General features: G+C 41.7%; 1 protein-coding gene across 3 annotated transcripts in view; it reads left to right on the top strand.

The window, feature by feature from the left end:
- Positions 1–13,296, top strand: part of DHRSX (dehydrogenase/reductase X-linked) — a 104,180-nt gene that overhangs the window by 73,545 nt on the left and 17,339 nt on the right. For 2 of the 3 annotated variants that reach the window (XM_083502069.1, XM_083502071.1), the window contains one exon: positions 8,057–8,264. In XM_083502069.1, coding sequence (XP_083358195.1) covers positions 8,057–8,264 — 208 coding nt within the window. Of the gene's footprint in view, positions 1–8,056; positions 8,275–13,296 lie in introns of all 3 variants that reach the window. The other variant, XM_083502070.1, reaches the window with a different exon arrangement.

Raw genomic sequence — 13,296 nt, 5'->3', positions numbered from 1 at the left:
GCAGCCTGATGGAACAGCCTCTGTGTTTCTACTAATGTAACCCAAGGCAGATTATGAAAGTCACAGAGTATGAACCTAGGTATATTGTGGAATACAGAGAGTGGCCTACAGGGTGGAATATCTGAATATATCTGAGTACCTGTATGAAATCATTTCAGCTGAAAAGTGCACAGTGAGTGTGTAGGGTTCAACCAGGCAGAGCGCCTTCTCAGTAGTGGCACCCTCCCTGTGCAACACCCTCCGTCCAGATGTCAAGGAGATAAAGAACTCTACAAATTTTAGAAGACATCTGTATTGGGAAGTTTTTAATATTTGATGCCTTATTATGTTTTATATATTCTGTAAGCCGTCCAGAGTGGCTGGGGAAGCCCAGCCAGATGGCCAGGGTATAAATAATAAAATCACCATCATCAGCTAAACTTTGGTTTTGTATAGCACATCTTTGCATTGTGAGAACTCATTCTGTTTCACAAACCTATTGCATGTGAGCTACACATTACCAAGGCAAATCTGTATTTGCATACTTCATCAGAAGGTGCTTTTTAAGAAGTACAAATCCAAAGCTCACTTGGATATATGGAGCAGGGTTTTTTTGAATCCTGGCTTGCTTACACACAGTGTCAGTGAGAGAAGCATAGGCTTAATTTAGGGGTGCCATTTGGAGAGGGTGGAAGGGTAGTGAACTCCCTCTTCCCCTGGTATTTCAGGACTCGTGAGTATTCCTTTGGGTCACTTATAGCTTTGGTTACTTAGAAGTATTTATTTTTATACTGCCGTTTAACCCTGAGATGGCTTCCAAGGAGGCTCATTTCTCTCCTCCCGGCTTAAAAATCTTGGGAACTGTAGTTTATCCCCACACACAGAGTTTCCAATACCTTCAACAAACTACAGTTTCCAGGATTCTCTGGGGGATTCTTTAACTGTATGCTGGGTATGCAGCCGCGGTTTGCAAAACAAAGCACCAACTTTTAAAATAATCAAAGAGCAGCGTTAAAGCTTTTACATAAAAAACCATTTCAGGACAGGTGGAACTAGAATTGTTCTCGTCTTTCCTATTCACCTGAAGGTCTTCAGGAATAGCAGGCTGCTGCCACAGGGAAAAAAACCACCCTGTTCTGCATTCCCATGAAATGCAATTCTTTTGTTTTGGTGGTGGGACATCTGACAGGGTCTCGGAAGATAACAAAAAGTAAACACAACAAATACCTTTAAGATTCATAACTTCTTAGCAATTTAATTTTGGACACATCTCAAGAACAGGTTTCTGTGACTCATCTTCCCCCATTCCCTTTGCAACACATACTACTGAAACCTGTAATGGTGCTCTGGTTTCCTCCTTAAGAGTTTTGGCTTAGCGAATTTCTTAAATGACATTTCAACAAAAGTCTCGTTTTAGCATGCAGTGTTTTGATAGCCTTTCTTCTGTGTTCTCCTCTGAAATTGCATGGACACGAGAGAGCATAATGCAGGTATAATCATGCCAGCTAGAATTTCTCCTGAATGGGCAGCTGTCTTTTCCTGCCTGTTACAAAAGTACTTCAAAAGAGGAACTTTAATTTGCATTCCAGGCCTCCATATCTTTGAAATATCCCCCTCTTTTGTGGGGAAAACAGAAAGCAGCAGCATCTCCTTAAGATCCTCATTATAAAGCCCTTGGAGAGCAGTTGGACCAAACAGGAGGCCCACATTTTGTTAGTGAAATATTGTATGAAAAGTGGTTTAAACAGCTCTTTCCTTATATGTTGACTGTAAAATAGAGTATTGCACCTGCATTTGCTTATAGTGCTCCTTAGTAACTTCAGTAAACACAATAAGGTATTTTAAGAGTAGCCATTACATTACTAAATATTAATCTAGCTCACTTGTTTTCCTGTCTTCCACTGCTCGTGATTACCATTGTTATAAGTGAAATTGCCTTTAGACAAATGGCTGTAATGATTCCAGCCCACATATGCAACAGAAGGCTAGGCAGTAATTTCATCCCGAACTTACCTTTTTGCCTGAATATTTATTGCGGTGCTGTCAGTATAACAGCATGATAGATTAGGAGGTTTTGCATTAAAATGATTCTTAAGTAAAGTAGACATGAATATGTTGAACGAGCCCCTGCAGGACCTTTTTAAAGCTTCTGAAGCTTGCTTTGTTTCTTGGATACCTCATTTCAGAAGTTTTAGATCTTTGGAAAATTCAAATAGTGAATACTATAAGCCTGTTTGTTCTATGGAATTCATTCCTGTCAATGTCCATTTAAACATTATGTGTGTTTACAGTTATGATAACCTCCATTTGTTTTCTAGTCAATAACTGTGAGTTGGATTTATCGACTGTTACTGGCGGTGATGTGGGTTTTCCATAGAATTTTGAAATGCAAAAATATTCCCTTGAAGTTCAGGGTAATTTGCATTGGGTAATTTTCATGGGAGAATTTTCAGGTTTTGAGCGTTATCCAATTTAGTTTGCTTATTTTACTCGTATTTAGCAAGCAAAGCTTAAATTCTTGAAACTGCTAGGCTTGCCCAGTAATATATTTGCAGATTAACTTATTTTCCCTTGTAAAAATTAAAACACGGGGGATTTTTCTGCCCTTCGTCATTTATTACTGATCTTGAGTATTGGACCCTAGTTCTCAGTCTGGTCCACTTTATCAGGTAAAATAAGCACAGATACCGCACACTGACTAACATAAGCAATACATTTTGTATGCTATTTTCTAGGCAAGATTTGCCTAAAAACTCTTTTGATGGAAATACTGTTGTGGTCTGATCGTTCTGATTGTTTGATTTCCTTTATTTTTCTTGCTCTGGGATTTATTTCCATGAGGAGAGGGTTGCAAACCCATCAATTTGGGTGACATGCTAATTCAAACCATGGCCTAGCTCACAACAGAGAAGCAGACAAAGGACCACAGGGGGAGCATCGTGGTCACAACATCCTTTTCAGAAGCCCACACACCTCCTTATTAGCACAAAGCCATGATTTGTGCCCCATTTCTCTGACTGTGTTCTGTGGAACACTGGGGGTCTGCAAAGCAGTGCATTTAAAAAAATGTAATGGTGGTGAAGCATGTGCAGTGTGTGATTTCCACTGAGTTGCAGCCATTGAGACTAAATGCCCTTCCTCTTCTTCCCTTCCTTTCCAAGAGCTAAATTAGTAGTGGCCAATGTGGGCAGGGAAGTGTTGGGTACGTGGCTTCCCAACCCTGTGCTTTGTTGTTCGTTACTGAAAGGGGGGCTGTGAGGCAGCAGGGAACTTACTTTTGCCATTGCCTTATCCCTCCTTCTCTTTGTAGCTGGCATTAACACACTGCATTGGGAAGCCTGGTAAGCAACAGCCTGCCCACACCATACCACTACTGGGTTAAATTGCTTGTCATGGGAATTCTTTGTCCCCCTCTTAGCACCTTCCATTCAGCTGCAGCCTGCAAGCAAGGGTTCAAAATGCTACTTCTTTTAACACTGACAGACGCTAGGGGAGTACAGTGGTACCTCGGGTTAAGTACTTAATTCGTTCCGGAGGTCCGTTCTTAACCTGAAACTGTTCTTAACCTGAAGCACAACTTTAGCTAATGGGGCCTCCTGCTGCCACCGTGCTGCCGGAGCATGATTTCTGTTCTCATCCTGAAGCAAATATCTTAACCCGAGGTCCTATTTTTGGGTTAGCAGAGTCTGTAACCTGAAGTGTATGTAACCCGAGGTACCACTGTATTGGATTTGTGCTCATTAGATCTGGGAAGTATCTGGGCAGCCGTTTCTACATACCGAGGGTTAAAGACATTCTCTGTTGGGAATGAAGGCTCTTTATGAGGCAAAAAAATAGTTGTTCAAGTTTCCTATATCATCTGAAGACATCTGAAGGCAGCCCTGTTTAGGTAAGCTTTTAATGTTTGATGCATTACTGTATTTTAATATTTTGTTGGAAGCCGCCCAGAGTGGCTGGGGAGGCCCAGCCAGATGGGCGGGGTATAAATATATTATTATTATTATTATTATTATTATTTTTATTATTATTATTATTATTATTATCCTTCTCAGAACACCTGCATCTTTTTGCTCTTCTCATTTCTGCCGTACGTCTAGTGTTAGCCAGGCTATGTTTCCCAGGTTGTTTAATTAGGTCCACAGTCTCGTCAACAGTGAGTTGATTTATGACCAATTTAGGGGCAGCTTGATGGTGAGAGAAGACAAAGAAGAAGGACAGGAACAACACCCCCCCAAAAAAATCAGAATGTTCCTTCCACACTGTCTCTTCAGTACCCTACTGTGCTGCTCCTACAGTTTGTTTTTATTGCATAAAGAGTTTAGGGGGTCAAGAGTTGTATGAACAGAAACTTTAAAAGTTTTACAATTTTAAAAGGATAAAAGAAGTAAAAAAACCAAAAAACCAAAGCATACAGATATAGTCACCAAAAGGTTAAGATGGCGGATGTGAGGCTGATTAGCTCTTTGGGGTAATTTACAAGGCTGGCTTCATACCATTTTACAGTGTTGCTCACTGGGGGTTATAAGAGCACGTAAACAACCTTGCTGTCAGCAGAAAACAGGAAAAGTGGCCAGCAGTCAGACCCCGTGTTACAGTTAAGACAGAGTTTAAAAAGAATTTTTAAAAGGAATCTGTGGAGCTTTGATAAGCGTGTCTTACCTCAGCGCCATCTTGACCGGAAACCCTTTGTTACAACTCATGGTTTGTCTCTAACACTGACAGAGATAAGGACTTTTTCTGGTGAGAGCCAAAGCCTAAAGGATGACAAGCAAAGCAAAGGCTTCTCCCATCAGTGGCTATCAGCAGCAGAGATTTTCAAAGTCTCAAGAGTTGATGCTTCTAAAAGTTGCAGCTCTGGCTGGCTCCTCCAGTGATCAACTCCAAACCCCCCCCCCCCCGTTTATATATATATTACTGCAAGCATTCTGCTATATTTTTGTTTAAAATGAAGGGTTCCAGCACTTTAAAAAAAAAAAAGCTAGGGAAGCACTGTCTCAGTATTGTATGCAAACAAAGTCAGTATGCTTGGAGAGCTTTCTGTTGAGGGCTTCATTGCATAGAAGGATGTCTCTGAATACCAGTTGCTAGAAATCCCAGGCAGGCTGAGTGCTGTTGTGCTGAAGTCCTGCTTGCCTGCTCCCCATAGGAATGTAGCTGGCCACTGTGAAAACAGGATGCTGGACAGACGAGCCATTGGCATGTTCCAGCAGACTATTCTTATGGAGAAAAGATTCACATTTGACTGTGTTCTTGCCCTATTTCTCTGCTGCCGGTTAGAAATAAGTGTCTAGACAGCTTTAATAAACACTATTTTGCTGGCTGCTCACCAACTGTTAGAGAAATCTTGGCAACATATATAGACACTAATATCTCTAGACTTCTTGCCAGAGACATGTGCTGCCTGCCTGCCTGCCTGCCTTTCACCCTGTTGTCTCGCATATTGTGTGTTTGTGTGTGTGTGTGTCAGCCTTACATATATACACACACTCATGTGCATGTAAAGATCAAGATTCAGAGCATCCACTGTGTTTTAAGGAAAGAACCAAAATAGCTAAAGGAGGATGATAAATGGAAAAGACGCCGCTTATGAGCATCCTTAGTATTTCAACCACAGTTTATAGATAGTTCTGCAGCAAAATGTGTGAAAAACGTACCTAAATCAATAGAAAGTCGGCATCTATAGTTGCACACAGGACTGAATCCAGTTGTTGAGAATCTGCAGTTTCCTGTGAGCACTGGACTCTTGATGTAATCATGAAGCTCTATGCTGCCTGGAAGATCAGCCTTATTCAGGCATCCTTGAAAATTGGAAATTCCACCTCAGGGAGGGCACAGAGATTAGCATTCCAGCTCTAACCTGTCTACTATCCTCAATGCCTTCAAGCAAGAAACCTGTTTCTACCCATTTAGGCTCATCAGCTTACAGATGGTGATGGGAATTGGGAAGCTAGCGTTATCATCTTTGTGTGTGGAATTTCCATTTTATAATAATGTATTTGATAGGACTACCTTCTCTCAATTAATAGGCCAGATACTCAATCTAAAAGGATGATTTTTAAAAAAGGAATAGTGCATCAGTCTTGCACATAATGGCAAACTGGCCACTGAGCATATGCAAATAATTTCCACATTCCATGCAACTAAAAACCTGGTCACCAGCTAAAGGACTGAATATATCTATGGCTGTCTGGGTTTTTTTCCTTAGCCTAGACAACAGTGATGTTTTACAAACATAAGGCACAAATCATTAAGAAAGCTTTATGAGTTCTAGAGTGCTTTTGTTTTCCTCACCAAGTGCTGAAGCCAATGTGTATTGCAGCATTTTACATGTGGCCTTTTGTTAGAAGTCACTTATGGTATGCAGAATAATAGTGCTTTTGTTTGTTGAAACATTTAGCAATCTGCCTACGCCTGAGTACATTCTTAATATACTGCTGTGCCCCCTAGACAGATTAACACCTTGGAAATTGGAGGGAAGTAGATTGGGAAAGGAAGCACCAGGGTTTTTGATGTGTAGAATATACAAGTGGTTTGTGGCAGCCAGGAAATCCTGGCTTCTGGCAACATTGAGGTTAATTATAGCTGTCTTTTGTGAGCTGTGCACAATTATGTGTCTCTGAAGAATGAGCCCTAACAAGAAGGCAGGGTAGAGGAAAAAAAGGCCTCCAGGAACCTAGAAGTGACATCAAGTAGCCATTTGACGTATTATTCTGACCTTGTGTCAATCAATATGCGTCATTCTCCCCTTCAGGTGTAGTGCATTTGTCAGCAGTTTTAAAAAAATGAATAAAAGAACAAGGCACAAAAGGAACAGAAGTTGAAGCATAGGCCTTGGTAGGCTCATGTTGTCCTCTCTCTTTCTCTCTCCACACAGTGCATACCATCTTGTGCTCAACTGAGCATGAATTTGCAGTAAAGTGGTACCTCGGGTTACAGACGCTTCAGGTTACAGACGCTTTAGGTTACAGACTCCGCTAACCCAGAAATAGTACCTTGAGTTAAGAACTATGCTTCAGGATAAGAACAGAAATCGTGCTCTAGCGTCACGGCGGCAGCAGAAGCCCCATTAGCTAAAGTGGTACCTCAGGTTAAGAACAGTTTCAGGTTAAGAACGGACCTCCAGAACGAATTAAGTTCTTAACCTGAGGTACCACTGTATTTGGAGCACAACCTAAGCTGCTGCTGCAGCCATAAACAGGAGGTCTTGTCATGTTCTGGAATAAGGTGTAACCCTTAAAATGTAGTACAGCCAGAAACTGAACAGTGTTAGAGAAGTAACTGACCCAGAGGGTTTTTTTGGGGGGGAGAGCTATTTTCCCCTGCACTGCCTCCAAAGTTCTACCATGCGACCCCAGAACAGGTTTTAGTGTTTCATATCTAGAGAGAATTGAAGCCAAGCTCTTCCATTGTGCAAGTCCTGTGCTTTAATCGTGGAAGTGAGAGAATGGGCTGTGATCACAAAAGCGCAGTTGAGCATCTTGCTAGTGTGTCTGTACTATGTATCTTTTTGTTAATATGTGGCTGTTAAAATTTGCAGGTAATTTTTCACTGTGTCCAGTTAACTTTTCCATATGCTGAAGGCTCTTTGTCTCACATTTTCATGTTTGTTTTCCATTTTATTCAAGCCATACTTAGTTTTCATTACTAATACAGTAAGTGCAACAGTTACTTCTTGTGAGATCTGTGAAGCAGAGGCTGCCTATTTTTAACCTCTATAAATGTAATAAGAGACTTCCGGAAGTCACAGGAAATAACACATATGGTGTTCTGAGAGTCATAATTTAATTCTCCCAAGGGAACACTACAGGTGCCAACACTACAGTTTATATTAATAGGCAGGTTTATCTAAAGCACTTTCCATAAATGGCACAATGAAATCTACTGAAATAATCACTTTGGCTACTGCAAGCAATGTGTTTTGAGATGATAAGCCCATTTGAGGGCCATTTTGTTGTATTGCTGCTTCTCTTATCCACTTCTCTATAATTTATTAAAACTTGTAACCAATCATGTGTCCTATAGCACACAGTTACCTTCAGAGAATTAATTCGCTTCTGTGTTTTTCCACCCCGTGTAGTTGCTTGTATTCACCCCACGGAGCCTACGCCCAAAGCAAACTTGCCCTTGTTCTGTCTGCCTACCGACTACAACATCTCCTGACAGCAGAAGGGAGCCACGTGACTGTTAACGTTGTAGATCCCGGTGTAGTGAATACCGATCTCTACCAAAATGTCTGCTGGGCAGCGAAAATGGTCAAGTGGATGACAGGCTGGCTTCTCTTAAAGGTACCTGGGGGTATTGTCAGAGTGTCATTTCGTGATGAGGTCTCCTGTGCATGGCTAAAGATGTATTCAGTATTGCTAGTGGCTCACAAATTTCTCATCTCTTCTTGTTGTTTTCTTCCTGTGCTGCTAACATGAATCAGAAACACCTCTGCCTTAGGAAGTTAATATTGCACACAGGTGGCCAGCTGGCAGCCCAGCTAGTCCCCAGCTGGTTTTACGCTTCCCCCAGACCTGCCAGGTCAGACTCGGTGCTCACATGATGCTGCACACCCAGGCAACATGTCTTTGGCCAATAGCTTCACACAAGGCGCTGCTTCTATGTTAGCTATCCAGCTTCCAGCTCCAGTGACATAAGGTTCCAGGGACATTTCTCTCTTTGGTCACGAAAGGTTGAATACAGGCCTCAAGGACTGCCTCTTTCCATATGAACCTACCCAGAATCAGATCATCTTCTGAGACCCTTCTTCATGTGCCACCTCCCTGCTGTTTGCACTAGTGCAACGTTCTTACTTTAATCCCACCTTTGTGGATTTTAGAATGAAATGGCATGGTTGGGATAGCAAACTGTTGTACAGTTTATAAGTCTGACATGTACAGTATCTCACAATGTGAAAAGCATGGCAGACTTCTCCAAAGATCTTTGGTCAAACCCTCAGAGGTAAATTCCACTAAGTTCTGCATGGCTTACTCACAGGTTAATAGGACTGTAGTCTGAATTCAATGGGTAGTAGTCAACTAAGTTTTACTCTAACTTAGACCCATTCAAATTAATTAACATGATTCAGATAGGTCAATTAATTTCAGTAGGTCTACTTTGGGTAAAACTTAGTTGACGACCACCCAGTTAACATGATGCTACACATCTACTTTTAGATAAAATTGCAGAAATAGTTACAAAGGGGAAATATGTGTTTTTCTTTCATATATATTTGAAAGAATTTACTGAAATAAAGTTGTGTTACACTAAAATCTTCCCTAATGTTGGATTAGGGCCTAGATTGTTCACACTTGGCAGGTGGATTTAAAACTTTGATATGAATATACAACCAGTATAGTGCAGTGTTTATAATCTGAAATAGTGTATAAAACCAAATTCTTAATACAATAAAACCATTCATTGGAAATACCTGATAATACTGTTTAAAAATACTACCTTAAAAGAAAAAGTGAATTGTTGACAATACACCCGGGGAGTGGGGGGGACATTTCTGAAGGGGGGGAAATTGTTTTATGACTTAAGTATAGATTGTTTTTTCTAGTGTGATTTGCATCCAGTGGTATATTCTTCCAGTGGCAGATAATACAAAACAAAACAAAACAAAACAAAACACTTCAGCCTGGACCCACCATAAGCAAGTAGATTGGAATCTGTCAGTGTGATTCTAGTAGGCTGAATTAAATCATGCCCTTTGTGCTTTCAAGTATGTTTCTTTTATTCTGGTCAGATAAGTTCCATGTCCTGGCCTGATTTTGGAGAGTCCTCTTGCAGCCCTCTGGGAAATAATTGGGCACTGATCTGCTGTAATGACGGCTGTGATCCGTTAACACTTCACAGAATTACTGAACTATGCATGTGCCCCCTGATGTAAATCCATGCTGAAATTCAAAAACAATGAGCATGCTGAATCATAGTGCATATGTGAACTGTCAGGAAGTAAATGCTGCACTGGACTGAAACATAGGTTTCTTAAAAGTGCGCAGGATTCTTTCTTTCTTTCTTTCTTTCTTTCTTTCTTTCTTTCTTTCTTTCTTTGGAAATGTCTGTCTTTATATAATGCTCTGAGGTTCAGTCTCCAAGGAATTAGGCAAGTAGGCAGCCTTTCTCCTGCAAAAAACAACAACTATAGCACACACCCTTTTTTTTTTTACCAGCCATTTTGGCCCATGTAAACTTCTCATTTAGAAAGAGACACTGAGATGAAATATGCTTGAGAAGAAAATGTGTGCATTTGCTTACTGAATGTTATGGTATTATAGAGCAACCTTGGTGGAAGACATGTAGCATTTAGTTGTCCATGAAGTAAAAATGTTTACAGCAGAGTACTGGGATACATTTGCTCCCTCTCCTAAGCTGAGATTTCCACTTTTTTATTATGTACCAAGCATCCTCCAGCCACAGGTTTGTTTCCCAATTCCAAATGACCTGTATACTCCTTCCTGCTTCAAAAGCTTCTTCTTGGTGTCTTCCAGTGGCTTCTTGTCTCTCCTCCAGTTTGCCATCCACTTTCCTATCAAACTCAAAACACAACCCCTTTCCATCCCCAAGTGGACTTCCCACAAGTATATCCTATCCCTGTCTCTGTGGTCCTTTCAGATGCCTCCTTGACATCTTCCCTTTAATCCCAAGCATTTCCCTTTAAAAGTCAAGGCACTGTTTTGTATAGCAGTTTCCAGGAGCTAGCTCAAAGCATTCTAACCCATGATCCATGTACCTCACCATTAGGGACTTTTGTAGCCCGTAACACTACATATAGGAATGTGAGCTATCATCCTGATCTTCCTTGCCAATATCATCTTTTTTTAAAAAAAAAAGAGAAAGTGAGAGAGAGGTTCTTACCGCACATGTAGTTACTGCGCTGAAGAATGACAATGCTCTGAAGAATGACAATGCTTTGAGAAATTTGGCAGGTTACAAAAAATTCCCACTTCTACCTATTATTTGTCACTGTCAGTAAAGTGCAAGCAGTAGACAAGAAACGTTGCAATTATCTTCCAGTTAATACTCTTCCAAGTCAAAAAGAGGGCAGGGGCTATGGCATTTCTGACAAGCAATTAACTAGCCTTCATTTCAACACCCCAGGGCGGGGTTGGGAGGGGAACCTTCTAGCGATTCTTTAACGATAGAAATTATAATCCCAGGATGTGAAAGACAGCAGCAGTCTTTCCTTTAAGACAGCAATTTTAAAGATGGACAGGGAAGTGGGAGCATGTGTGGTCCTTTCCGCTGCACCCTCCATGTTGTAAAATTCCACAGAGGCATTAAAATAATACATTGATGGGGGGAGGGCCAGCCGTTGTTCACAAATGCAGTCTTATGTTTATATTTTAAGTATTTTGCAAGGTGTCAACAGGTCTCTTCCCAAGGCTGGGTGGTTTTCTAAGAGACAATTAGAAATGGACGAGCAAAAAAATAATTCCGGAAGTGGGCATGGTTTTGAATAAAAGCCCTGGCTCTTGTCCAAAGAAGATAATGGAGGAAGTACTTTCCAGCTAATTAAGACTGTTGTCCTATACTCACTTGAAGTCAACAGGACTTCTGATTAGTCAGGTATAGGATCACACTGTAAGGCTGCCTCTGAGGAAGGCCTTTTGAACCTACAGTAAGGCTAACTGAGCACAGTGGGACTTCCTTCTGCATAAACATGTTGGGCTATAGATCGCATCTGTGCCTTCTGCAAACACAGAGACAAGCTCTTGAGAATAACAGTTATCCAAATGTATTGATTCTCATGTATAGCTCCATCTCCCCCTTACTTTGTTCCAATGATGTTGCTTGTGATTTACCTAACAACATATTAGATGAAGGACACACACCACAGAAAACTTGATATGGAATATCTGAACACACTTAAAATTGCTTAGTTTGTCCTACAGCCTGAACTATTTTATATACAGTCGTAACTTGGACCCAAACACCCCGGAACTCGGACGTTTTGGCTCCCAAATGCTGCAAACCCAGAAGTGATTGTTCCAGTTTGCAAATGTCCTTTTGGAACCCGAACGTCCGACGGAGCTTCCGTGGCTTCTGATTGGCTGCAGGAGTTTCCTGCAGTCAATCAGAAGCCGCAATTTGGTTTTCGAACGTTTTAAGTCGAACAGATTTCTGGAATGGTTTCTGTTCGACTTCCAAGGTACGACTGTATTGTTGTTGTTGTTTGTTTCTTTGTTTTCATGATGCACCTCTATTTTTATGGCTGCAGAGCGCGATGTAGGACTGACTTACGAGAAAACATGTGTAGGTTTGCACTGCAAAAGAAGTGTTTTTACAATTGCCTCATTAATGAATTGTTAAATGGATTGTACATAAATTTTGCTTTTATAGTTGCCCTGAAGGAAGAGTCATAAGACTTGCAATGTACTAGACTCATAAATCACCCTTTTCCTCCGTTTCTTTTTGCTTGCTTTCACTTGGTTTCCCCCACCTCTTGCATTGTTCCTTCTCTGGATCAATTAAAGCCCAGTTAACTTGTTTGCATCACTTGAGCAAGTTTAAAAATCTGTACCATGGAATGTCTATAGATTAGTGTTTAGTGATCTCAAAACAAACAGCATGCTGGAATTCTTGTGTCTGAAATAATAGGCACCCATTGCTTTATGGTGCCATAGTAAAGGTAAAGGCACCCCTGCCCGTACGGGCCAGTCTTGCCAGACTCTAGGGTTGTGCGCTCATCTCACTCTATAGGCCAGGAGCCAGCGCTGTCTGCAGACACTTCTGGGTCACGTGGCCAGCGTAACAAGCTGCATCTGGCGAGCCAGCGCAGCATACGGAACGCCGTTTACCTTCCCGCTGGTAAGCGGTCCCTATTTATCTACTTGCACCTGGGGGTGCTTTCGAACTGCTAGGTTGGCAGGCGCTGGGACTGAACGACGGGAGCGCACCCCGTTGCAGGGATTCGAACCGCCAACCATACGATCGGCAAGTCCTAGGCGCTGAGGTTTTACCCACAGCGCCACCCATGTCCCTTAATTAGTTAGTGGCTTTCTCCTAAAATTAGTAATATTCAGTAGCAGTGAGTAGGACAAGGCAGAGCCACCCTCCTCACTCCTTCTTCACTGCTTACCTGGACTGGGAAGGGAAGGGAAAGTCAGCAAGGAGGTTAAGACTACATGGATGAAGCAGATGGAGCACTGGATTAGCAACAGTGCTTGTGCCACTGATCCAACAAGCCACCTTGCCACTGCCCTGCTCTGTCCTGCCGTCAGCCTGTTCTAGGCAAGGAGCAGCAACACTGGTGTCAGAAGTGTGGCTTCATAGATCTACCACACATGCCACTGCTGGAAATATTGTCTAGAAGGCATGCGTTCTTGGTAA

This window comes from Podarcis liolepis (genome assembly GCF_965112155.1).
Source record: "Podarcis liolepis genome assembly, chromosome: 4".
NCBI classification, from domain to species: Eukaryota; Metazoa; Chordata; class Lepidosauria; order Squamata; family Lacertidae; genus Podarcis; species Podarcis liolepis.
Note: the sequence above shows the minus strand (reverse complement) of the source record. Positions and strands in the feature narration are given on the sequence as shown.